This window comes from Gloeophyllum trabeum (genome assembly GCF_000344685.1).
Source record: "Gloeophyllum trabeum ATCC 11539 unplaced genomic scaffold GLOTRscaffold_00006, whole genome shotgun sequence".
Lineage (NCBI taxonomy): Eukaryota > Fungi > Basidiomycota > Agaricomycetes > Gloeophyllales > Gloeophyllaceae > Gloeophyllum > Gloeophyllum trabeum.
The window spans coordinates 957,499-983,268 of NW_006920415.1; the positions used below are offsets into that span (position 1 = coordinate 957,499).

Genomic DNA, 25,770 nt, shown 5'->3' on the forward strand with positions numbered 1-25,770 from the left:
GATGCTGAGGCAGATATGTCGGAGCAGTCGTTTGACCGGCAAAATCAAGGATGCATCGGCCATGAATAGTCCGCTGGCGAAGGCTTTCACATATCTCCTACCGGATGGCACCACTGCTGCAGTATCAGATGATGAGACGGACTTGTACTTGAAGTTGCTCAAGCAGACCCAGTAATGGGTGACTTGCTTGTAACAGTCACATTACTCTCGGAGTCTCGGATGGGAGCCTAAGGTCCGAATATGGACGGAAAGTCACCTATCGGGTCATATGGCATGCTTCGCTTTGTAAAACTGAGCGTCCGAGGGTTTTTCATATTATAAATGCAGACTGCGTGACCCATTGTCACGACCATGATGCAATCGTGACAGATTTACTTCCTGACCCACTGATGGTCGCCGTGAAAGGACATAGTGTCCTTTTTCCTGCCGTCCGGAAAAAGGACACCTGCTTTGCCCGCCGTGCCAGGGTTTGCGCACTGCTTTCGGTTTTATGGTTGCTGCCTGCTCGTCAAATGTACGAAATGAAGTTCTACACAGAATGCTTCCGATGCAACCCGCCTCCCTGACGTAAAATCATGCCGTGAATACCACAGTTTCCGGTACGGATGCAGACTCATGCAGTCTGAGAAGTCGACAATGGGCAAACTTGCCCGATCGCAGTACTTACTACTGCACGTCTTTTCCGAAGGATGATTTTGGTTATGCTCTTAGGTATGGATATCATCTCGCTCTCACACCGGGATGCCATTTGGTTCGAATTCGCTGATAAATATCTATCTATCATTGACGTGTCAGAATTACATCATACTGATGAACTACATCCAGAAGTCCAGGCCACTCGGGAGTGCTGCTGCTGCTGCTCCTACTGGACGCTGTGGTCAGGATACAGTCAGGCGGTTACTCCATCTGGCTCGACCTTTACTACTCATGCCACTCGCAGCAATACAGCCACGGCTCTCTTCCTCTTGCTCGCAGCCCAAGGCCCCAAGCTGTGTCATACCAGGGGATACATATAGGTGATATAAACGTGGCCTGATATCGCGCCTTTTACGGAATACTGATCAATCTGGCGGATACTGCGGTCACCAAGGCTCGTGACCCGCGAGCATAGGGCCACTCGCTGGCACGAGCCCCCATCGTAGTAGGACAGGAGTGCGTGCCTCGTCAATCAGTGGTCCGACTCTTGACTCGCGGATCGCCCTCACCAAGTATACAAGCGCGGTACTAGTCCCATAGAAGCCATGTGTGCCCTAATCGTTGCCTTCATATAAGAAAATGAATCTGCCACGATCGGCGTGAAGTCACTTAGGGCGACGACACAGATCGTACGATGCTTGCAATGGAGAGAATGTTATACGGCGTGAGTCTTGGATTTTTCTTGGAACCACGTTCATATTTAGTCAGCATCCCATCATGTGTTTGACCTTCTTCGGAGCCAACGAAACCGTATCTGGTCGAGGAAGTTCTCGGTAGTCCCGCACCGTGACGGAGGTTCACGTCCATGGCACTGACGTGCTGATCCTATCTTTCGTGGGATTGAGCTGAGCTGACAATACTTGGTGATCAGTATCAACGGGGCATAGGACGTGTGGGAGTGCACGATATCCCATGCGACCGCTTGCCGCGTATGAAGGGGGCGCATGGGCAGACTCTTGCATTGGAGGCTGGTGTTATGCCCTAGTAACGAGCGAATCGACTTGGCTCCAAGCCTACGACGTCTTCGGTAAGGCTGTGAGCTACAGCTAAACAGAGGGCAATCATTGCCAGTGCACATTACCACCGATCTTAAAGCTAAGATTGATCTCTAAGGAAGCACTCTTTACATCGCCCCTCCTGCCTTTATTATCGAACGAGGTTCACCTATGTTCGCGGATGGTTAGGATACATTGCACAAGCAATGAGTGAAAGCAGCCCCCTGGCAATACGCTGAGTATACTGCGTCATGCATGCAGCACCATTGTACGCTCGCGCCGCAGGATCGTAAATACAAACGGTGACATGAAGAGGAGTGCGACTCTCGCGGCTTCAGCTGTAGTATTATTGCCACTAGTCTTCGACAGACTTGGGAATCACCAAGGTCCAGCCACAACCCGAACCTGTATCCCACACGGGTATAATTTCGGTACGCAAGTGAGACATTAGGGGCTCTCCTATCTTCGCTTCGCGACATCCGTTCACCCTCTAACTGCGTCTAAACTATAGAATAGCAGTCACACTGCAATAATATACAATCTGCAAAAGCTGACATCCCTTTCACGCTTCACGAAATGACGCCCCCCTTCTTGAAATTCCACCCGAGCTTCTCGTACGACCACCCAAACACGGACCCGTCGCTCGAGTGGTACCCGCACAGGCTGCGGTGCATCCCTGGCTTCTTGTGGATCGCCGACACGGCCGCCATGTCCTCGTCGTGCAGTTCGATCAGCTGTGCATTTCATCAGAAGGGGTAGGGAGAAAGGCAGAAATAGGGGAAGGACACTGACGTCGATGTTCGCCTTCATCCTGCCCTCGTTCTCGCTCTTCGGCAGCACGACGACCCCACGCTGCACGAGCCAGCTCAGCGCGATCTGCGCGGTGCTGACTTGTTTCCCGAGGGATTTTGTATACTTTTGCGCAATGGGCTCGAGGTAGGGCATGAAGCGGTGGTCGCCTTGGCCTGAGCGGGAGGGAGTAAGAGCAAGAAAGAGGGGAGGGAGGGAGGGACAAACGGACCTAGGGGAGAGTAGGCTTGCATGACGATCCCTTTTTGTTTGCAGAATTGCAGAAGCTCTTCTTGCGGGAGGCAGGGGTGCATCTCAACCTACAACAGCTGTCGTGTCAGCAAGTTGTGTAGTATATGGGCAGACGGCGAAACCGTAGCAGATAGGACCGGAGAAGTGCAGCCGGGTTAAGCGTACCTGGTTAACAGCAGGCACGACCTTCACGTGCGGCAAGAGCTCCGAAAGAGTCTTGATGGAGAAGTTGGAGACACCGATAGCTTTACATTTCCCTGCAAACAGAAGGGCCCGTGAGCATAGCGTGGTTGAAACTGAAAGGCGCGTCCCGATTCACACCTGTGTCCAGCAACTTCTCCATCTCCTTCCACGTCTCCACGAAAGTCGCGTTCTGCTCCGCGGAAAATAACCCTCCTTATGATTGTTTCTCGTCAGCGACCGTTACCGCCCAGTGGAGGGAGGACGAACCTCTGGACGCCTGCGGCCAGTGCATGAGGTATAGGTCGACATAGCCGATGTTGAGCTCCGCGAGGGACTCTTCGAACGCCTTGCGCACGCGGTGGTGCCCGTCGTTGCTACCGGGCGATTTCTATTAGGTGGAAAATGTGATACGGGAGGGAACGGTCCGCGTACTTGAGTTTGGTGGTGACGAAGATTTCCTGGCGTGGGATGCCCGAGTCACGGACTGCCTGACCTACGGCTGCTTCGTTGCCTATGAGAGGTAGGTGTAAGTCGCGTGAGCAGTGGGAAGTGTGAGGGGGCCGGCGTACCGTACATCTCGGCCTGCAATCATGGGTGTGAGGTGAGGCATTTCGGACATGCGAAGACTGGCCGGGAGTACGTACTGTGTCAAAGTGCCTGTACCCGACCTGCGAACATCAGCATTCGGTGTGCACACCTGCATGGCGATCTTCATACCTTTAGTGCAGTCTTGCACATGTTGTATACAGACTTGTGACTGGAGTAGTTGGTCCAGCACCTGCGATCGAACAATGATTGCGATCAGACCTGAGAGTAAGATTGCATAAATGAGTACTGACCCCATTCCAACGCTGGGAATCTTGAGGCCATTGTTCAGGGTGAATATGGGGATGTTGGCCGCCATCGTCGTCGGTCAGAAAGTTAGTTAGGGAGTTGCAGACGATACAGTATAAGTAAGAAGAGCAGAGTGGGCCATGTCTCACGATGAACGAATGACGTCGGGAAAGAAAGCCCACTCGACTTCCGAGTGCAGCTGCACTGCTGGACAGGCTCGAAGTTATAATTAGCGTTGTAAGAGGGCCGGCGAATGCCGTAAGGACTCACTTAAGTACAGATATTTGGCTTAGTTTACGTGAGGTACTGTAAATCCGTACATTGACGATGGCGGAGAGACGGAAGTATGGATTGTCCCTTGCTCTCGCTGTCTGGCGGACCTGAATCTACCTGAATGCACCGATTCAGTGGGCACAGATCTTCGTTCCATGCTTGCACTTTGTCGTGCCATCGCCCCGAGCTCCCCCCGAGGAGGTCAGAGTCCGAGTGAGACGGATCTCAACAAGAGCCTCAAGCTTGCTCTCCATCATGCTTGCAGGCGACGTCAGGCGACGTCCGAACGTCCGATCGTGCCGCCGGATCATCTTTCAGTCGACACGGTATCTGAAAGACAAAATAAATGACGCATTGCACTGCTGCCTTTCGACATTTTCTATTTCTTGGGCTCGCCTGTGTAATTTTCTGGAGAATTTGCTCCTGTATCTTGTCTACTTTACTGACCAAACGTCCGACGATGCATGCCTGCAGAAGACTGCGCCTCCGCTCTTCGATTGCTCGCAATCGGAAGCCCGAGCTTTATCCGCGAGCCACAATCATATCAGCAAGGCCATTTTCTGCCTCTGCAATTGCTCACAATGCAGCTACCGAGACGAAAGCAGCCGAGGAGACACAGGATGTCAATACGATGGATAAGCTGCTCAAGGTGATCAGTCAGTCGGCGATCCGTTATCATACACTCGCTCCAGGTCGCTAAAGGTGCATCTCAGGAAAGAAGTCGAATCCAGCCTATAGCTCGTCAGTCTCCAAATGATAAATCCAGTTATTTCGTCCAACCAAACCCCCTGTTAGCATAATGCCCATGCGCTCCCCTCTACTCTGGTCGGAGGCCCTCCTCAAAAGCGACACCTCCCCTGCCCCTCCCACCGGCGACGCCCGCCCACCCGCGCTCGCCCCGCGCAACATGCACGACTCGTACTGCGAGCAACTTCTCCCCTTTGCATCCGACCCCGCGCTGCTCGAGCAGTACACCAACGCCTCCGGCGGCATCCAGACCGGCAAGCTCATGGAGCACCTCGACTCCCTCGCGGGGAGTATCGCGTACAAACATATGCTGGGGCCGGGTGTGGAGACTGTGGGCAGTGTGCAGGAACAGGGGTTCTATATTGTCACTGCGAGCGTGGACCGGTAAGCTGCTGATCGTGCCAGCGCGCCTCCGGAACCTCCCCACTGAGTGCTATGGTAGGTTGGACATGCTCGCACCGCTATCCCCTGTGAGAGATATTCGCCTCAGCGGGCAGATCATCTACACCGGCAAAAGCTCGATGGAGGTCGCTGTGCAGATGGAGGCACTAGACAAGGACGGGCACGAGGAGACAGTGCTCCTAGGTACGCCGCGACTCCCCCTTCTTCTGCAAATATTATCCGGCTCATGGAGTATACCCAGGCCGATTCTCGATGGTGTGCAGGGACGCGTACACACACAAAGCGCACCCCGTGCATCCGCTCGTGGTCAACACCCCCGAGGAGCGCGCGTTGTTTGCCATGGGCGAAGGTCAGTATCCGCCTCTTCCACTGTGCACGTTGACCTCACCGTGTTGTTTGGACAGCGCACAAGAACCGCCGCCAGTCGATGGCGTCACGCTCTCTCGACCGTGTGCCACCGAGTTCCGCTGAAGCACAGGTCCTCCACCAGTTCTACCTCAAGTACGGCAAGGATGACAATGGGAATCTGGGGGAGAGCGAGCGCGTGTGGATGGGCGATACGAGGCTGGAGAAGTGCATGCTCATGTTCCCGCAAGAGCGCAAGTAAGTTTCGCGATTTTGAGGTCTGCACACCTCCGATGCTGACGGTGGACGATGCCAGTGTGCACCAGAAAGTATTCGGAGGTACATTCTCACTCCTCCTGTCCATGCGACCCATATTGACGTTGACATACAGGATACCTCATGCGCCTTGCATACGAGGTTCGCTCGACTCTCCCGCTGTCTATATGTTAGCATGAGCTCACCGCTGCGCTCCAGCTGGCGTTCACAAACGCGCGCCTCTTCACGCGTGAACATGTCCGCTTCCTCTCGCTCGACGGTATCTCCTTCGCGCGTCCCGTCCCCATCGGCTCCGTCCTCCGGCTCACCTCGCACATCGTGCACTCCACTAGCTCACAGCAGTTCCCCACCTTAGTCGTACGTCCTCCTGCCAGTGGTACTGGCCCCCTCCTCTGACCATGTCGTAGCACGCGCTCGTCCAAGCGAACGTCGTGGACGTCAAAACTGGCTCCGAGCAGACCACAAACGACTTCCGCTTCACGTGGTGCCGCGAGGAGGGCGCGCCGCTCAAGCGGCAGGTCGTCCCCAAGACGTACCAAGGTCAGTCTATGCGCTTACGTCTGTTTTCATTCCATAGTTAGCTCAATTCATGTGCTTCCGCAGAGGCTATGTATTGGCTCGACGCAAAACGTGCTTTGGAGATGGGAGCAGAGATCAGAGGGCTGCGCAGACTCTGAGTGATTCTACGTCTGATGTGCCATTTCATGAATAGTATTGATCGGTATAATGTTTGCATGTATAGACGTATCTTATGTTCCTTGTTAGTGGCTTCATTGACGTCACTCATCTAATAGAGATGGTGATAGCGGGGACAGCGGACCACTGTCAGTCTGAAACATCTTGCTCTTGATGTTCTGCATCAGAACTGCCTCCCGTGTCCCATTCTGATTTCTATGAGACAGACCTAGTGATGTATGACTGTGTGAGATCAGTGATAATCTCTGGGTCAGTAAACTTCTTGATCCTCACGGGTTCGCCTTGCTAATATGAAATCCGGACGATTGAGGGACAAGCAGTTCGAATACCTGCTACACCCATGACACAGAACAGAGGTCCAATGCTGTGTGGCTTTTGTGGCTGAGACGGTGACCCGACCGCACGGGTCTCACGTGATCGTGACGAACACGACTCGTAACACTTCGGTGGGTAACGCCCCGTGGTCTGCATCTTTCCGCCTTTTGTCGGGGCCAGCCAGCCTAGGACCCAAGAGCAATGCCCAGAGCAGCAGCAGCAGCAGCGTCGAAGGCGAAGGCGAAGGCGAAGAGAAAGGACACCAGCGAGGAGGCAGACGAGGTCCTGGTACTATCGCAGCAGTCAGGTAGCAGCGATGACCATGGGTACACGTTACACCGGTTTGACCGGGCGGGAAGCACTGACTCTTTTACTGCGTCTGAAGTAATATGTTGGCTGTAGTTGCCCAGCAGATGCAAGGTACCGGTGGAATATCAAGTAACAGATGCTGCTGGCGCTGCTTCTCTTACCGTCTTCTCTAGTCTCCTGGGAGAAGAAGAAAAAGGACAAGGAGGCCAAGTTCCTACAAGTAGCTAAACGGGAGGTCGACAAAATAGTGAGCTCACTCAGTGTAGCATAATACTCGAACATCGACCCGTATCTGCCAGGTTACTCAGCACGCAGACCGCTTTTCCAACGCGGTTGAAGAGATGTCGGTGACGTTCCACATTTTAATGTCATTAGCCTAATGGAGATCCGCAGAAACACTGTCTACGAACAATTCGTTGCCGAGTATGCTGCAGCCGAAGACGAGATCAGGGCGCTTTGGACCGCTATCGCAAAAGAGCAGCAAGCATTTATCGTTTGTCTTCCTCACGGATTCTTCTCTGTCCACCTGATATCTCTTTCGTTCGTTTCAGGAACTTGCTATGGAGAAGAAAGAGTCAGGCTTGCACCGCGAAAAAGAGAGGGAAGAAAGCCAGCTCGATGGTATGGCATCCTGCAAGAGGGCATGCGAAGGTAAGAGCAGTACCCTAATTGTTCCATCTGATTTTGAGACTGTGTAGATCTGGGCTCACTCATTACTTCCCTGACGGGTGCGCTTTGACTGCGTCGGATGAAGCGTTTTATGTCCCTAAACTGCCGTGCCGAGACGTAGGTCCATGTATCTGTTCTTGTCCTTGTAGCCCAGAACCTACGTCGTCGGCGACAGTGCTCGCCCGTCATATATGTATACTATGTGGTAGACTTGATACTATATCATGTATCAAAAACCGTAATCCTCGTGGAATAGCGCCACGCAACAACCCGTGGTGGCGAAAAGGTGTGGCTTCGGCTGGCACAGCCACCATCGCCAAGCCACAATGAGATCGCAGGTAATTTGCGGCTGTGCAGGCTCCCCACAACACCCGAGTCGCCACAAACATGAGTCCGTTGGACGAAGAGAAGCGGAGGGAAATTGGGCAGGTCGCACTCGTCTTACACTACGTCTAGTGTGATTAACTAACACGCCCAAAAGCATTTCGTATTCGGCTTCCATGGCCACGATGTCAGTTCGGATATCGAGAGGCTGATTCGAGAATACTACGTTGGGTACGTGCAAATCGTAGTCCTTTCTCTTAGCCTGAGTTGATCCCAATCCAAGGAATGTTATCCTGATGAAGCGAAACGTCCAGAGTACGCGATGTCCTATACATCCGCCTCAGCCCACTCACCAGACCGATAAGGTCTCCAGCAAGTCCGGGATCTCGTGGCAAAACTACAGAAGATCGCCAAAGACGCTGGGCATAGTACGCCACTTATGATCGGTACCGATCAAGAGAACGGTATGTATGGCGTCGCACGATCCGTTAGTGATATATGCACCAGACGATCCTGATATTGGGTAAGGTTTGGTATCTGCATTCAGTGCGGAGATGGCAGGAACGCAGTTGTATGTTCGTCATTTCACTGACGCCGATAGTTAACGTCATGTACTACAGCCCAGGAGCTATGGCCATTGCCGCTAGTCAGTCGACAGACCTGGCTGAACAAGTCTCACTCGCCTCAGCTAAAGAGCTTAGGCTCGCTGGGATATCCTGGGCGTACAGTCCAGTGTGCGATGTCAACTCCGATCCTCGTAACCCTGTCATAGGTGGGCTGATTGTCTTGATAGTACAATATAGTTAATCAATCCACATTGCGCCATCGTCAGGTGTACGCTCATTCGGAGATGGTACGAAATACGTCTGTTCCACCGATGCATTTCTCTGAGTGACCTCTATTCAGATCCCTACGAAGCAGCTAAATATGCGGCGGCAGTATCTCGCGGTCTCACATCCGGAGGCGTTGCTCCTTCATCAAAACATTTTCCTGGCCACGGGGACACCCATGTTGATTCTCACTTGGACCTCCCGAGGATCTACAAGATACAAGAACAGCTGTCAGCTACGGAGCTTATACCATTCGAGAGACTGATAAAGGACGAAATTGCGACCATTATGACTGGCCACATGGCATTACCTCTCATCGTAGGAGATGACACGCCCTCATCACTGTCCAGGATGATAACCACCGACCTGTTGAGGAGCAAGCTAGGATACAAGGGGGTTGTAGTGACTGACTGCTTGGAGATGGAGGCAGTGGCGATCAAATATGGTTCAGAAGGGGGAGCCGTTCTCAGTTTGCAAGCCGGCGCCGACATCGCGATGATATGTCACCGGATTGATCGACAGGTCGGCGCACTAGAGGCGACTTACAGAGCTATCAACGAGGGCAAATTGTTGATGGACGATATAGTACGCAGTGGCGATAGAATCAAGCAGCTGAAACAGAAGTTTACTGGCTCCTGGGAGGAAACCTTCGACAGACTAGGGCACCTCGACTTGGCTGTGCTGAGCCAAATGAAGGAAGCAAATGCGCAGCTCAGTCGCACCGCATATGCAGCTTCCACGGCGTTGATGACCCAGGAAAAAGGTACCTTGCCCCTTGCAAAGGACGGCTTGGTACTGGTGTTCACCCCCCAGGTCGAGCGGATCAATCTTGCGGTGGACGACGCAGACGGAGTTCTCCGCGACAAGAACGGTCGGCTGAGGAACACCGCTGGTCCGTCGTACCTCGCCTTCGCAAGATCTGTCTCGGACCGTGTCCGGGCGGACCACATCGTCTACGGTCCGTCTACCGAGCTGCCTGAGGGTCTGAAGGCGGCTAGCGGGATTATCTTCGCAACTCGCAATGCACATACCAGCGTGTGGCAACTGGAGTATCTGAGACGCGTCAGAACAGCGTACTCTTCGCTACCCATGGTGCTTGTGACAACCTGCGCACCGTACGATTTCATGGATGCGCGAGACTTGCGATCGTTGCCCGTGCTCGCCACTTTCGAGTTTACTGTGCCGGCATTGCAGGCCGCTACGGAAGTGATATTCGGGGAGCGTTTGCCGACGGGGCGAGCACCAGTATCCACACATTTTCTGGCGAATTAGTATTGTTGTACAGCTTGAGTGAACTTGTATGTCCATGGTAATTGTAGAGGAGCAGGTTCCGTAACTTCCGGCCCAAGGGGCGTTACTGTATATGGTCACGTGTCTCAGCCAACACCGCCATGCTCAGTTACCGCCACCGTACGCTGCAACGTCTGCTCGCTAACTGATATACCTGCCCGCCTCCTCTCTCTTCTACCTCGGGCATCGTCCTGCGCGGTATACCGATGAAGAAGCTGTTCACCAGGGAGAAAGTCCCAAAGGCTCCGAAACAGCCCGCTACTGCTCGCGATGCGGCTTACCCTGCTCAGACGCCGCTTGGGGAGGTACGCTGGCTATTTACGTGCAAAGCACTAGCCATAACCTTAGACGCCATGCTTGCAGGATCATACGTTCCAATATTCACCAACCCCGCAGTATCACGAGCCTACACCAGGCCGGAATGCACGACGCTCGACCAGTGATGAACGTTGGGAGGTAGTGCAGCCGTTCGAGGATGGATCTCCGACTCATCTACCCCGACCTCCGCTTTTAACGGACTCAAGAACGTCCTCCCTTGCCTCATTGATATCCTCGGGCACGCCACCTGGAGCAACCCCTCGCGCAGTCTCTCCTATGAATCAACCGCACCCTCGACAGAAGTCCCCGCCTCTCAGTGATCGCGAGCCTCAAATGCTGCGAAAGAAACCTCCAAATGCTGGCACGGGAGCTGCTGCCCTGGGGATACTGAAAGCTCTTGATCCTCATCCTGAAGGGCCTGGCTACCACGACGATACCTCTAATGCGTCTGATGGGCAGGTGAAAGAAGAGAAGAAAGAGAAGAAGGGGTTCTGGGACCGAGCAGGTGCAGGGCTACGTGACATGCGAGATAGGGAGAAGGAGAAGGAGAAGCTGAGAGAGAGTCATAAGAACCAGGATCAAGGCCATGAGCTGACCAGGATGATAGGTGCGTTCCTTGGTCCACTCTGCTATGATTCATGTCTCTCATCCGATACTGCACCTCTATGAACTTTATTGATATCTCCCCATTCAATCCCCCGCTCCGAATCATCTACTTGCGCATGTCGACGCCATGTTGTTAACCTGGTTAAAGGGTGGCTCACGGCGACTGGATCCGAGGATTGGGCATATGTCCTTGATGCTTGTGAGAAGGCCTCTGCAAATGAGGTCAATGCAAAGGAAGCAGCCAAAGCCTTACGAAGAGAGTTCAAGTACGTCCTGCAACTTGTGCCGCGCCCCAAATCAGAGCATTGACGTCACCCTCCAGATACGCTGAACCTCCAGCTCAACTGTCCTCTGCACGGGTGAGTGCCATCATCTGCAAGGCGTAGCAGTTGTCCTGATAGGTACCAGCTATGGGCTATCATGCTTCGAAACTGCTCCGACGTGTTCATTACCCAATGCAGCTCGCGCAAATTCCTAGATACCCTGGACGAAGTCATAACGTCTCCTCGTACTTCACCTGTAGTCCGAGAGCGCTTGGTGGATATTTTGGGAGCTGCAACATACATGACCAGTGAGCTCAGATATCCAGTCGCGCGGCGATGCGCCTCTCAGTAAGCTAACATATTGATTGCTAGATGGTAAAGAGTCTAAATCTGAGCGGGACGGCTTCCGTGCTCTCTGGCGCAAAGTGAAGCCCGCGGACAAGCCCGACGAGGTAATTGAAAACATAGGAGGAGATACTACGACTGTAGAAGCTGACTCGACTTTGCGTCTGTAGGGCGTACCGTTCGATGAGGACGATGCTATGTTCAGTCCACCTGCATCTCGTCGTCACTCGCAGTTTTCGGTTCTGCAAAGCCCGCAGATAGACATTGACGTGACGCCGGTTGTCCATTCACAACCGCAATCTGAGACTGTGACTGTGAGTTCAGGCGCTTATTGTTTCTTTGATATAAGACCGTCTCATTCAGGATTGTCAGCCCAAGTCTCGGAAGCACAAGTCTTCACAGAAGAACCGTGTAATTCCTCCGGAAGAAGATATGCGACGCCTGTTCCAAGAGTGTAAGGTCGGTCGCGGCAACGCTGCGCTCCTGTCAGAATCGTTGGCATTTGCCAAGCCGGAAGATCTGCAAGAGAAAGACGTTATACGGGTGTGTTCTCTGCGAGTCTTTGTGGACGCTCCTGATATTTCCTCTTCGCTCAATTTAGGAATTTTATTATAAATGCCGTGCATCGCAAGAACTCATCTACGCACAAATCCCATGGGCGTCGGCAGGAGCAGAACGCTCCAGGCTTGCTGCGGCTGCACGGGATTCCGCCAACTTCCCGGGAACCGACGAGGAGCCGGCGGCCCCAACACCTGAAGAGCAGCTATTGGCAGCACTTCTTGAAGCGAACGAAGAGCTTCAAGAGGCACTCAGGTTATATGATGACCTTGAGAGGGTCGGCCTTGAACGCCAGGCGGAGGAGAGGAGCCGAAAGGAAGTCCGCATGGATCGCTCGGTAAGTAGTTTACATCAGACGCTCGGATTGTCTAATGGGGTTTTCGAATAGAAACTTAATGCCGATGAGGATGGTCATTCGATGTACCCTGCCTCTTCTCCTTCACAATTTGCGGGAGGCTCTTCCTCTCATAGCCCATCACCTTCCCCATCGCCATCGCCGCCATCAACGCATGGTTTCCTCCCTCATGGCCATCGAGCATCAATTACTTCACCTGATTTCGACCATCCGCATCATTCTTTGGCACCCCCGCGCTCTGCTCCTCATGGCCCGCGCTCACCGACCCTTAACATAGCTCGATCACGAACTCCGTCATGGGAGCGTCAGTCAGTGGCGCAGTCCGGTCGTCAGTCAATGCTCAGTGTAGCAGAGCTTCGCCGCGCCTCACAGAACGGAGGTCGCCAATCCGAGGACAGCTCTGTTGATGAGGAATATGCGACCCCTGTCAAGCCCAGCGCCAAAGCCCTCGGGAAGCGGCGCCAGGTTGACGCCGATGACTCGAGTAGTGAGTTTTTAATGTTCTCGAATTATCACTATAATGACTAGGACTGTCCTTAAGCTCGTTTTGATCCCGATGACATCTTTCTGGAGCATAGAGATCGACTCAACGGCTCAGAGGATGATCTTGCTTCGGATGCGGACGATGCGGAACTTAGGCGGTGGCATCAACCTGTCCATTACGTCTATGATGCAGCAGCAGAGCGTACGGAGCAGCGACTGAAAGAAGGTCATCTGGGGCTTGTCAATGGTGTCCGGTAGCATACGTCGTGGTGCTTGACTACAGTGCTGGATTCCAGCCATCATATTCCGTACTTGATATTAGTCGAAGGAATAATGTTTTCACTCGATCCCACTGCAAATCTATCTCTAGCTTTGCGGCTGGAGCCAGCCTCTCATTCTGGCAACCTGAGCCAGTATAGGTTCCGCCGACCTCTGTTCTTCATTCCTGCACAGTGCCCGTCCCTCCATGTCATCCATCTCAGCAAATCTTCTCCATTTCTTCAGGCCATCGTCCTCCACGTTCAGGGCTTGGACTATATTCTCGAGATACGCGAGGTCCGAAGCAAGCTGGGCTGCACCTCCACTTGTAAGTCTTTGTAGCCTCGGCAGGATATCCGTTAGAAGGTAGGATAACAAGGTACGTCCTAGAGAGTATAACCATACGGACAGAATCATCTCAGGCGTAAGAGGGCGTAGTCGCTGCCCTGGCTTTATAGATAGCGAACCGGACCTCCGTGAATGTCCTGAAGCTGACCCAACCGCTAGGTGCGGCTCCTCCGATAAGACTCTCGCCAGCTCTGTCTCGGCATGGGGTAGAGTCTCTATAGAGAAGGCAAGCACATCGTCATCCGCGTAGACCTCAAATAATCGCGGAAGGTTGAGAAGTCCCTCTGCAACTCTCTGCATAGTGTCCGAGGGAGAGAGCGAAAAGACTGGTATTTGTAGGTCACCAGCTCTTCCAGAACTGTGTACGGTGCTGGTATTGGACCAAATGGTCAGATGGGCATACGTCTCGAGACGTTTGACCAGCGGCGATAAGATGACGTCTTGCAGTGATTTCTGAGCTGTACCAGCAAGGGCAACCAAGGCTCTCCTAGCGTCATGCAACATCTCGGCAGAACCGCGCACCGTGAATGCAGAGACGGCTGACTGATCACCGGATTGCTCATCTCTCGACACTAGCGACTGTAGAAAATTATAGAAGTCTTTGGAATTGAGAGCGGACTGAGCAAGGAGGTGGATCTCGCCACTTGTCATTCCCGCGGGTTGAGCACCAAGGGCATCGCTCCGCGTGATATCGTTCTCCGTCAAAGCACGCGTAATTACCGCGCGTGCTTGATTTTCAAAGGTAGCTAGCCGCTCTATGGAAGCTCGGGTAGCATCCAGGAAATGCAGCAATTGCTGAATCTTTGACCAATCCTCCGTAGTATAGTCGAGATCATACAAGTCATCTTGCGCGGTCTTTCTCGTTTGTCCGCCAATGAACACATCCAGTTGGCCGGCGAAGACTTTGACTTCGAAGGATTGGACGAAGGATGCGAGGATGCTGTCGAGACCGTGCATGAGTCCGGGAAATCCATACCCATGCGTAAAGTCGATACATCTCGTCAATGTCCCGTCAGCCAGGTCAAGGATTTGTGCAAATTCGTCCCGGAGGTACCGCGAGATATCACCCTTGAACTGAGGCTCGTCGCCGACCATGCCGCCCAGTTGCATCTCCAGGTGACGTTTTTCCAAAATCGCGTAAGACGTCTGAGGTTCAACAAATGGTTCGAAAAGAGCCAAATCCCAGTCATCGGCACTTTCTGTGGATCTACCCGGAATGTCAGGAATAGTGGACCGACTTCCGCCGTGGCTTGATAGCGACACGGACAGGCGGCGACTCAGTCGTCGGGCATGCACTCTATCCGAAGATCGACGAGGAGGTACAGGCCGTGACTCCGGGGACACAGGTTCCAGAGTATTCAGCAACCTTTGGATCTCAAGTCCAAAGGTCTCCGTGGCCTTGAATACTGCCACCAACGGTATAAGTACCGCGGGATTGGGGTCATTGGCCATTGTCGTTATTTTCTGGCCTAATGAAGGTTGTAAGGAGAGTATAGCAGATGTTATCAGCGCTGATAACGTCTTTCGAGGTTCCGGAAATATTTCGGATACGGAAGTCCGTTCACTAGCGATGACGTGCATGAAGGAAGAATAGAAATCGGGGAGAGAGGCGGCAAAAACGGCAGACGGAGCTTTTCCCGGAGGCGAACTAGATTCTTTTGCTTGTATCTCGCGCCATGATACAAGGAGTGGTTCAATCCGTGACCCGACGTAGTAATTGAAGAACTCGGCCTCCCTTTGAATACGGCTAAAAATCGTGAAATACTCACGGCAAGCTTTCATGTCTCTATCATGGACAGCTGCCACCAAAGCTGAGCTTAGCGCAGCTTCTAACTGATTCTCCAAGCTCACCACGACATTGCGTCGCGCTTCGTATTCCGAGGTGTTCTGGAACACAAACATATTTTCGCTGGCTTCGAAGAGTCTCTCCGCCGCCTTGTCATAGTTTCTTTCGGCTAGTAACGTCGCGACTTCAGGTTCCAGGCCACTCCAACTTTCTGCTTCGCGGAGAACGTTCTTTGCAGCTTCCATGTTAGTCTTCATACTGTCCAGTAGGTGCAACCTGTCCAACACTCGCTCCGTGTTGGCTTGAGCAGCGGAGTCCGAGGTATTCGTGATGCGATGAAGGGACTCTTGCAAGGCGAGAGACCCCTCTCTCATGAAATGTAAGTCATAGGCAAGTCGGGGAATTCCCCGTGAGACATCATCGATTAGACGTCCAAGCTGGGCGGAGTTCTCTTCGTAAGCGACCTCCAATGCAGCAGTGACTTGTGCAAGGCTCCTGTCCAGAGCCAGAAGATCTAGCGATTCAGACAGGTGGTCGGTGGCGGGAGAAGCAACGTCATTGATCCAGGCTATCAGGGCTGAAGAGTCTCCCACAGGTCCGTCGTAAATCTTGTCTAGGGAATTCAAGAGGTCCACAGGTGATGGCATATTCGAAGACACTGTCTCGCTCATGGAGCAGGATGAAAGGACCAAACTGGTTGCTCTCAGGCTGGGATGCGCAGATGTTCTCAACCCTAACCCTAGACGCTCCCAGGCGCCAGCGCGCGGAGAAACCCGTGAATCGACTGGCCTAGTCATGCTACGGGTTCTGAACCAGGGTTCCAAGAGGGGCGTCAAAACAGGACCCCTGATAATAGGTATCAAGGCTTTGTGGAAATGCGGACAAATCAAGCAAAATTAGACCTCCCCAGGCCTTATTTTTCGCGGACAGAAAGGCCCAAAAACGGGTGCACGTCTGATTTTTTTCGCATCCATAGGCACCATGTGCTATAGATGCCTTATGCTTGTGCAGACATCTATAGTCTCATGGTGCAGGGGTTACCACTTGACCCACGTATGATTCCTGGATACTAGGTTCAATCCTCAATGTAGGCATGTGTTTTCAACTTTTTCTTTATATAATGGATGTGGCCATTGTGGGTCCCTATCCCATCTCGTAGTAGACTATGTCTATCCAGCATTTATTAAGTTCTTGTAGTTCACATACTAAAAACATAACTGTGTCTATTTAACGAGTTCCATCTCAAATCGGAGATGGCAGAGTTGGCTCCAGCAGTGGAAGAACTGGCAAAACTCCGCCGCAAACGCAAGGCGGCGAGTGGTGTGGACAGGATTTCTGACGGTGAATAGAGTGGTGCTATAGATATACATTACTAGAAGAGCAAAATTGATACATTTTAATGCCTTGTCCTACAGCGCGGACAAAGGTCCTGTAAGCAGAGCCCTAATCAGAATCGCGGACATTATCGGCCAAAATCCGCTCAGGCCACATTTTTTGCGGACAAAACGGCCCCAAATCCGGAAGTTTAGCGTGGACAAAAAGGTTGGATTCTCAGAATTTAAAATGAAGCCTTGATACCTATTATCAGGGGTCCTATCAAAACACTACTTTCCACAACAACCAACCGAAACTTCTGTGTCACCCAGAATCGGCAGCAGAACACCATACTGCTGGTTAATATTCCTACCTCTTAGCAGATTCAATCCAAAAGAAGGGATGTAGTCAGAGAAGTAATATCCCCATATAATATATTGATTACTATGTGAGACTGCTGCAAATGTGAAGCAATACACCAAATTTGGGCGAGTACAGAATATATTGCTACAGTAAATATTGCGACTCAACTTCAGTGATGAGCTAAATTTTGTATCTCCATATGCAGATGAATGAGAAAACAGCATAAAATATAAGGCTATGAGACAAAACAGAAATAAATATTCGAGAAATAGTTGTATATTTGAGCCACGCTCAAAATGCCCTCCTAAATATCATATTCGTCGCAGACCCACAGATAATTGGCCTGCCAGCGGCCCACTCACGGCCCACTCACGGGCCGCGTGAGGCCCGCCTCGTGCCCGCCTTGTCTCCTGAGCGGCTAAGGCCGCTGCTAGCCGCTCCCTTTGTTCAGTTCTACATAAAATAGTTGAAATCATGACAGAGCACCGACATAAGATACACACTTGAGACAACTCCAGAATCACAACCTGCTGCGTTGACAGCGGCCATCGAGCGAACTGAGAATAGACCCATTGCAACTCGACCACTTCAAGTCTGTCATCCATCGACGAGGAATACATAGAGGCCGGATAGTCCGCTCCTCACTTGGAGAAGAGGTCTTTTGACTTGTCCAGCAGAGGCAGCTGGCGCCTTACAGCAAGCTTCAGATGTCCTTCCTCACCATAAATGTAGTGGATTGATCCAGGGATGGGTGAAATGGACAGGTCTCCCCGAGGGTAGTACATCACAAGACTGTTCCCTACATGAGACTCTGAGGATGAGTACATGGTTCCACCAGACCTCACATGCGCACAAAGTGGCCCTTGTCGCATCTGCATCAGTGCCTGCAGGTCCGACGGGAAGGATTGGATCGGTGTATCATCAAATGTCCCATCCTCGTACTTCGAGCTCTTCGAGCCAAAAGCCTGGTCAATGAATTCTTACAATGCTTGATGGCGGGAGGACAATTGGGCCTAGCAATCCAGCATCTTAAATTTGCTCCACGTAAGAATGAGTGAACCATTGTGGATTCAATCTCTCCTGCCCAAGTATTGGTTAGATAGTATGCCAACCGGAAACTCAGGACTCACCTGGTTTATGATTGTGCTGCAACCACTGGACCATTCCCAAGAGCCGCTCAAAGGGAAAAGCCCACCACCAATGTGCCGGTCCAAACAGAAGTAAAAAGTCATAAACATGTACTGAAACACGCAGCAGAGGAAATGGGGTGACATGCGGAAACACTGCCAAAAGACCATCGACATAAGCCAAGATATGCTCCAAATATGCTTTTGCATGTTCCGTAGTCATTGTCCGTAAGCATGCCAAACAGAGGGCACAGACAAGGTGCATAGCACAATTCAACACCAGGCTATACTTCAGACGAATTTCGGCAGGAGCATGCTCTGATGGGACACCCCATGAAGTGACCAGTGCAATCGGCAGGTAAATCCATGCTATAGTGCGCCATTGGGCAGCTTTGAGAGTGCCGGCGGCGGCATCCCTGAAGTTCCGAGGGACATAATCGACCCACGAAGGGATTTCAGTATCTCGGATAACATCGCAGAGGTGTTGAAGTACATCGGCAGTGCCCACACATACAGCCTCTGCTCGAGTTAAAGGTTTAAGGCGCTATCAGTTTATTAAGCAGCCAGTTAGGCAACCAACCATGAACGGCATACCCATTCCACCAACGCAGAAGCATACTGATCACGGGTGACAGTGGACCCAGAGATCGATAGCTTGCAACCAACATCTTTGGAAACAAACCGAAGGGCTTTTAAATGAAGCTGAGAGAGTCGTCGTCTCAGGGTATTGCGCCAGTCTTCCATCGCATGTTCATCATTTAATTTCTCTTGAGGTATGGGTTCGCGAAGAGCCTTATGGATCCGGGTGATGGTCGATTTTTCCGTTTCCGTCAAGGGCCCAGCATTGCTATATGTGGTTGTAAAGTCGTAGTCATATGCAGTATCGACCTTGAGCTTCTGAGAAACTTTGTCTGCAGTAAGACCCGCTGCATCACACACGAAATGCTCTGCCCAGCCTGAGAAAAGCGCATGCATGGGCTCGGGTGCCAATTGTCGAGTGATATTCCAGTATGGAAGTCACCATAATTCTGACCATCGCACACCATAGTTATCAAAGATGTCCTTCCTTCCATTTTCATTTGTCGCATCTCGCCATTTCATGGCACTTGCTCGCATCATATGATTGTTAAGCTTTTGCCATGAGTGGTAGTTCTTATCTCCCAGTTTCTCTTTCCCATATAGCAAGCATATAGTGCAGATGTGATGAGACATATGACTCGCCATTTGAGCTAGACAGCAGGCGCCAGGCAAATCATTCACAACTATCGCAATCGCACTGCGGACTATCCTTGCCAAAGTTTCATTTGAAGCAGAGCGGGAAAAATGATGGCCACGCATCCAGGAGAATAGGAAAACATTGATTAGAGGACGTATATAATTATTGGGCTCAGTCAGGGAGGGTTCCTTTGGACCAGGTATGACACCGACGAGGTAGACATTTTCTACCTTGCTCATGCGCTCCACGCTGAGATGACATCGAGATGATAGTGGATGATTTGGTTGGGCTGCAAAGAGTCATTCCCTCCATTGAGAATCCATCCACATTAAGTGAAAAGCATGCCCAGACCTCGCCACATCGATCGATGAAGAGCTGCTTCTGCTCAGCGGTTGACGTCGGTCCCTTGAACAACCTCAAAGAATTGGCTTGGAAGGGAGACCTGACAAATTCTGGAGGAAGCTGAGCCGCTGAGGCTAAACCTTCATCGCATGTGCTATCTAAAAGTGCTTCTATATCTTCTCGAGCCAGAAGGCCAGCCATATAGTCTTCGTAGTTATGCATAACGAATGGCCTGATTGGTTTCATCTTCCACTCACCACCAGTGGTGTCTGCTTCAATGAGTGGAGAGCCACACTCCGCATCTGACCCCAGATGCGGCTTGTTCATGCAGAAACTTGGGTAGATAGCGTCGGATGATCCGCTATGGTACTGAGGCTCATACATTGCATGACAACTAGAACATAAAGCGTATGTTGTAACACACCCATCTAGTTTGAACTTTGAAAGCACCATATGAATTGTCTGAGGAATTTGTGAGAGGATCAAGTGCTGTTCTCTTGTCAACCGTCTACCATGCATGGAAAATGCTAGGGAAAGGATAAATGAGAGCATGGACAGGACGAAGGCCCCAGCATTGCGATTCACTCCAACAATGACGGTGCAAACTACAGCACAGAAGAGTGACACCTGAACCATAACATTGAGCTGATCGATGGGTTGGCTATAATGGTCGTCTGGTGTTGATGATACTGGTCAGATTGGCTCCTGAAAGAGTAGCCAATACGTACCACAGTTATATTTGATGGGTCCTGCATCATCGGGTACCAATTGTGCAAGTTGTAGCAGGTAGCCATCGAACGTCTGCAGCTGTTGGCAAACCACTTCTTTCCTCTTGTCAACACGTGTCATTTGTATAGTGTTGACTTGGCACTGAAGATCTGCCAATTTCTCCTGCATTTCTTTCAGGAGAGCACCAGATAGACATAAGTCCTCATTGCGGAGCGTCTTCAGACAGTCATCGATTGTCTGGCTAACACCATCCAATTGATGAAGCACCCTCTCTGTCTTGACATGCCGTTCGTTGGGAGGGAGAGAATGGACAGTCTGGGCTAGCGGTGCAGTTTCGGGGCCCGCCACCATGTCCGATGGCCCAGAATCTCTCATATCGGAGTCAATATATGCTGAGGCTGACAGTGCGGTGTTGGTAATGACTTCGACAGCTATTGCCCCTGGAGTACCATCCACTTCCATAGGGTGTTCCTGCTCTTCACTAACAGGCACAGATATTCTGGTGACGAATGGATGAGCGGACTGGGAGCGGCCTTCATCTGTCGCTGGCCCGTCTGTAAAAATTCCTTGGTATGAAGACGGCTCCTGGCCCTCCATAGAATCATCGGGTCCGAGGGTGAGTGCACTGAGGTGATCGACCAGAACCTCGGCAATGGTGTTAAATGACAGGTTTGGGGGGGGCAACTTCCGCAGGCAACTCGTCGTCCATCACAGTAGTCATAACCAGAGCTGAGCTCACAACGTCTCTCTCAGGTTCAACTGCAGCTGGGCCTGCGACGACTTGAGGAGAGGGATGCTGAATGGGAGGATTGGGATGCTGCGGTGCTTCAGTGTTGGGAGAAGGATTAGAAATACGGTGTATTTGATGATCTTCCACTGTTTGAGAAACACCATTGGGTGACACCTTGAGACATTCCAAGCACATACAAACTTCCATTCGGCGATGCACGGTACGGCACTGATGGACAGGAGCAGGTGGTGCAAGGGCTACTTGGTGTGCCCTGAATTGGACTAGAGGCAACTTTACCCCCGATGGATTGATGCATACACCATACTGGGCAATGGCAAATGTACTGTTTGCCTGAAGGTGCCATTTGGGAGCTGATGGAGGAATTGGAGCCACGTGCAACGGAACGGGAAGACACAACAGAGCAGCAGAATCCCTAGACAATGTCGCGGGGAGCACTACCAAGGCCGCACAGACAGGGAGAAACGACGAAGGTGTGGAACTCCCTAATATGAACCTGAAAGATGTGCATGGGTATGCATGAGTACGGGACACCAGATTACTATATGGAAGCACCTACTCGAGTGTGTCCGAGCACCTGTTGATGCACCACCGGGAGGGATCCAAAGTAGATGGTCGGCGCAGCCCACCTAAGTACTATTGCGACGTTGGTTTGTTGAAGCCTTCTATCCGTAGTCTGATGAAACTCCCTGGACAATGATAGTCCGCTGTGCCAACCATCGCCATTCTTGCTAGAGTGTCTTCAATGTTGCCAGCACTCCCCGGACAGGTCACAGGAAGTGCAAGAAATCGCCAGTGGGTTGCCACTCCTCGGACAAGTTGCAGGGAGTAGGAGGAATCGCCCAAGTGTGCCACTCCCCGGACAAGTCGCAGGGAATGAACCCGAGGGACTTGGGATGAGCTGTGCAAGCTGCTCACCAGGGTGAGCACGTGCCGCTCTTCCACGCCTGCACAGCTGCAGTGTGCTGGCGAACCTCACCGAGTTCGATGTTCTTTCTCATGCTCCCTGCAACATGTCCGGGGAGCGGCACCCTCTAGATCTGGTGATTTTCTTGTGCTCCCTGCGATTTGTCTGGGGAGCAGCACCCACTGGCGATTTCTTGTACTTCCTGCAACCTGTCCAGGGAGTGCTGGCAACATCAAAGACAATCTAGCAAGAACGGCGACGGTTCCACTGGTGATTTCTTCTTCTCCCTGTGACTTGTCTGGGGAGTGCAGGCAGCATTGAAGACACTCCTCTAGCAAGAATGCTCACGGTTGTCACAGCGGACGACCTCCAGACTATCCTGCCGGTGCCTCGTGCAACATTGTCGAGGTAGTGGCAAATGTCATCCACATTGTCTATATCAGCCGATGCTGTAGGATTAATGTATTAGATCCCCTTTGTTACTGTAAAGCCTTTTACATTAAACAGCCTTTACAATTGTCTGTAATGTTGGAATGACAGGATGTGGCGAGCTCGCATAGGCGGCCCGGAGCGGCCGCTCACACCCTTATCTGATTTTTATCCGATAGTACCTTACCGTAGAGCTCATATATACCTGGGTAGCGTACATTTTGTCCTCACCGCATTTGCTCCGTACTACGACACTGTACGCGCAAACGCGCCTTACTTTCGTTTTTGAATCTATTCGCTATAAAAATCTCACACAAACGCGGTCATACCAACGTTTCGACATTCATTTTACTGCCGCCGAGGGCCGAATCTCGCGCCGACGATCTTTTGCGTTCTCGAGGACGCTCGTATTGCCACTGGGGCCGAAGCCAGCTATCGAACAGCGATACGCCTGTGCGAAGGGCTCGATATCATTAAACGCTAAGTCACAATCTTATCCTACGATAATCGCTCGCTGCTACGATGTCAGACTCGAATGACGGGAATGTGCGTTTCGCGAAGCTCAACGACACGAACTATGCTCAGTGGAGCGTGCGAATGGAGGCCGTTTTGATCCGGAAGGGCCTTTGGGATATGGTGGCGGTGGACCCCCCGACCGAGGCTGAGGTTGAGAAGGCGGCACCGGCGGATGCGTACGAAGTGAAGAAGGCGAAACGAGGGCCGAAGAAGATGCAGGAGGCACGGGCCGAGTTGATCCTCGCGGTCGAGGATTCGCAGCTCGCCCACATGCGCTCCCGCGATCCACTCGAGATTTGGGACACGCTTGCGCAGGTGCACCGGGCGCGAGGTTTCGCGATGCGTTTGGCGTTGCGGCGCCAGTTCCTTACGGCGATGAAGAAGCCGAAGCAGTCGATGCAGGCGTGGATTGGTGACGTGAAGGGCCGCGCTTTCCAACTCGAAGACATCGGCGTGACTGTCTCGGACGAAGATATCATCCTTGTGCTTACTATGGACTTACCGGCATCGTTCGAGGCCGTCGTCATCGCTCTTGACTCCATCCCTAGTGACCAGCTCACCCTCGAGTATGTCATCAGTCGCTTGCTCAATGAAGAAGCCCGCCAGGTTACACCAGCAACTACGAGGCCTCGGGTGAAGACCGAGCCGTCTGACGAAGCGCTAGCGGTCACCTTGGTCCGACGCCGCACCCCTTTGGAGGCGATTACCTGCTTCTCGTGCCAGAAGAAGGGTCACTACCAGGCCGACTGCCCGATGAAGAAGGAAACCGCTGCGCTCATGGTTGAGGAAGACAGCGAGGACGACGCGTGGTGATTCAGGGGGTGTATACCTTGAGGGGGTGCTATTCGTATGGACAATATTTCTCTTATTGATATGTTATTTTTCTTCGCTTACTGCCTATGCTTCGCTCGAGGGGGTGTGTTGGAATGACAGGATGTGGCGAGCTCGCATAGGCGGCCCGGAGCGGCCGCTCACACCCTTATCTGATTTTTATCCGATAGTACCTTACCGTAGAGCTCATATATACCTGGGTAGCGTACATTTTGTCCTCACCGCGTTTGCTCCGTACTACGACACTGTACGCGCAAACGCACCTTACTTTCGTTTTTGAATCTATTCGCTATAAAAATCTCACATGTAATGTATTAGATTTCCGAGTACCCTATGCAGTGTCAGGCAGTGCTGCTGAGCTGGAATATGACAGCCCCGGCATCCCTGGCATGGAGATCCAAATTGGGATTTGATCTGAGCTGTTGCCAATAATAGGTGGGTAGCCATACCTGGCCTGTAGGGCCCAGAAAAATGCGGGAAAATACGGAAAAATTACAATATATTTCTTGGGACAGGCATCAGGGTGCCGGAGCTGTACATAGCATGGGAATGTTTCTAGAGTGCCACACATCAGCAATTAGCAGCTCATATAAAATCAGGAAAAATGCACAAACATCTGGGGAAAAATCATGGAACCTGCTGTGGATGATGGCACACATGTGGCATCACTATATTACATCAGCACATGCCAAATATGGCAGCAATTGATATGGGATACCTCCAGGATCTACATTTCAGCCTCCTTCCATATCAGGGGTTTATTTGTCCTTACTGTCAATGTTGTTACTAACGTAGCGGTTAAAACAGTGCATAGGAATTGGGAGTGCTTGTCCTAATCATGTGTAGGTACCATGGGCTGCACATTGCTGTACAAAAATTATTTTCACCGCCGGCTCTGGGACAGTTTTTCGCATTTTCCCACACTATTGCTATGCCACGTTGCTGGGCATTTGGGGATCTTACTCAGCCCATATAAGGCTACATGTTTGCATAAGACTCCAAGAGATTCTGAGCAACAGGTGGCTAACTACTGCTTTTGGGCATTACTCCTCCTATGGACACCCCATGACTACCACTTGTGTTACTATGGGTTATAACACACCTCCCTTAGTGTATATTTGCATGTACCATCATGTGTATTATTTTTGGGCCCACCCAGACCACCCTTGGTGACTTGGCACCAGTCATCCTCAAAAACACCTATATCACACCACCCCGGGACAGCCAATGCACCTATAGTCATGGAAACACCTCTAAACACATTATCAACGATGCCCCCTACAGAGACTGATATTGGAGTAAAGTATGTACATAGTGTATATTATGTGAGCCTGCACCTTACAACCCTTGTCCAGTGCATCCCTCTTTGCGCCATCATTACCTGTAAAAGCTGCCATAGTGTATCCACCCTGTCGTACGACAACATCATTCAACCAGCTTCCCGGGCTGGCTACAATCACTGCCACACAACTTGCGACAAGACCGCTGCCAATGATGCCAACCCATCCCCAGCTGTCTTCGGCGGGAGGGAGTGGTGACGGAATACATTTACATGTCGGCCCATTCATCCACTCATCCAACTCTGCCGCGTAACGGGTGAGTTGCGATGTCTAGTAGACAGATGAATAGGAAAATCAGGATTGTGGACAAAGTTCCATACCGGAAATGCCGGGCAGAATATCCCGGTGAGCCCTACAATCTCC

General features: G+C 51.7%; 7 protein-coding genes across 7 annotated transcripts; 4 read left to right on the plus strand and 3 right to left on the minus strand.

Moving 5' to 3' along the window:
• Window positions 1–2,260: 2,260 nt before the first annotated feature.
• GLOTRDRAFT_75987 (aldo/keto reductase) lies at window positions 2,261–3,819 on the minus strand (the record flags this gene model as incomplete). Its single annotated transcript, XM_007867629.1, has 11 exons — window positions 2,261–2,425; window positions 2,484–2,656; window positions 2,713–2,800; window positions 2,898–2,989; window positions 3,054–3,128; window positions 3,183–3,289; window positions 3,348–3,426; window positions 3,485–3,497; window positions 3,560–3,583; window positions 3,633–3,693; window positions 3,755–3,819. 11 exons carry the CDS (start codon window positions 3,817–3,819, stop codon window positions 2,261–2,263), a joined length of 942 nt encoding a protein of 313 aa, XP_007865820.1.
• Window positions 3,820–4,929: 1,110 nt separating this feature from the next.
• Window positions 4,930–6,612, plus strand: GLOTRDRAFT_116007 (Thioesterase/thiol ester dehydrase-isomerase; the record flags this gene model as incomplete). The annotated part of the gene is made up of 9 exons (XM_007867630.1): window positions 4,930–5,153; window positions 5,212–5,354; window positions 5,413–5,520; window positions 5,576–5,774; window positions 5,833–5,855; window positions 5,908–5,933; window positions 5,991–6,149; window positions 6,200–6,332; window positions 6,396–6,612. The coding sequence occupies 9 exons, from the start codon at window positions 4,930–4,932 to the stop codon at window positions 6,467–6,469; spliced, it is 1,089 nt and encodes a 362-aa protein (XP_007865821.1). The 3' UTR covers window positions 6,470–6,612.
• Window positions 6,613–7,004: 392 nt separating this feature from the next.
• GLOTRDRAFT_138576 (uncharacterized protein) lies at window positions 7,005–7,859 on the plus strand (the record flags this gene model as incomplete). The annotated part of the gene is made up of 7 exons (XM_007867631.1): window positions 7,005–7,129; window positions 7,189–7,223; window positions 7,286–7,359; window positions 7,412–7,455; window positions 7,506–7,605; window positions 7,664–7,763; window positions 7,811–7,859. 7 exons carry the CDS (start codon window positions 7,005–7,007, stop codon window positions 7,849–7,851), a joined length of 519 nt encoding a protein of 172 aa, XP_007865822.1. The 3' UTR covers window positions 7,852–7,859.
• Window positions 7,860–8,162: 303 nt separating this feature from the next.
• GLOTRDRAFT_149064 (uncharacterized protein) lies at window positions 8,163–10,207 on the plus strand (the record flags this gene model as incomplete). Its single annotated transcript, XM_007867863.1, has 8 exons — window positions 8,163–8,210; window positions 8,263–8,336; window positions 8,389–8,420; window positions 8,471–8,569; window positions 8,634–8,676; window positions 8,726–8,877; window positions 8,938–8,958; window positions 9,012–10,207. The coding sequence occupies exons 1-8, from the start codon at window positions 8,169–8,171 to the stop codon at window positions 10,205–10,207; spliced, it is 1,659 nt and encodes a 552-aa protein (XP_007866054.1). The 5' UTR covers window positions 8,163–8,168.
• Window positions 10,208–10,382: 175 nt separating this feature from the next.
• GLOTRDRAFT_60574 (uncharacterized protein) lies at window positions 10,383–13,692 on the plus strand. The gene is made up of 11 exons (XM_007867632.1): window positions 10,383–10,530; window positions 10,589–11,150; window positions 11,298–11,415; window positions 11,472–11,508; window positions 11,558–11,720; window positions 11,785–11,864; window positions 11,928–12,071; window positions 12,130–12,300; window positions 12,359–12,652; window positions 12,704–13,157; window positions 13,212–13,692. Exons 1-11 carry the CDS (start codon window positions 10,432–10,434, stop codon window positions 13,409–13,411), a joined length of 2,322 nt encoding a protein of 773 aa, XP_007865823.1. The 5' UTR covers window positions 10,383–10,431; the 3' UTR covers window positions 13,412–13,692.
• On the minus strand, window positions 13,520–16,192 carry GLOTRDRAFT_75994 (uncharacterized protein; the record flags this gene model as incomplete). The annotated part of the gene is made up of 1 exon (XM_007867633.1): window positions 13,520–16,192. The coding sequence occupies one exon, from the start codon at window positions 16,190–16,192 to the stop codon at window positions 13,520–13,522; it is 2,673 nt and encodes an 890-aa protein (XP_007865824.1).
• A 3,174-nt stretch (window positions 16,193–19,366) lies between these two features.
• Window positions 19,367–19,804, minus strand: GLOTRDRAFT_41045 (uncharacterized protein; the record flags this gene model as incomplete). Its single annotated transcript, XM_007867335.1, has 1 exon — window positions 19,367–19,804. One exon carries the CDS (start codon window positions 19,802–19,804, stop codon window positions 19,367–19,369), a length of 438 nt encoding a protein of 145 aa, XP_007865526.1.
• Window positions 19,805–25,770: the final 5,966 nt, after the last annotated feature.

Bases quoted from the DNA above. Each gene is read 5' to 3' on its own strand.
- GLOTRDRAFT_60574 (XM_007867632.1), top strand. From the start codon at position 10,432: ATGAAGAAGCTGTTCACCAGGGAGAAAGTCCCAAAGGCTCCGAAACAG. The intron at 11,151-11,297 runs GTGCGTTCCTTG...ACCTGGTTAAAG, and splicing joins TGAGCTGACCAGGATGATAG to GGTGGCTCACGGCGACTGGA. The intron at 12,072-12,129 runs GTGAGTTCAGGC...CAGGATTGTCAG, and splicing joins CGCAATCTGAGACTGTGACT to CCCAAGTCTCGGAAGCACAA.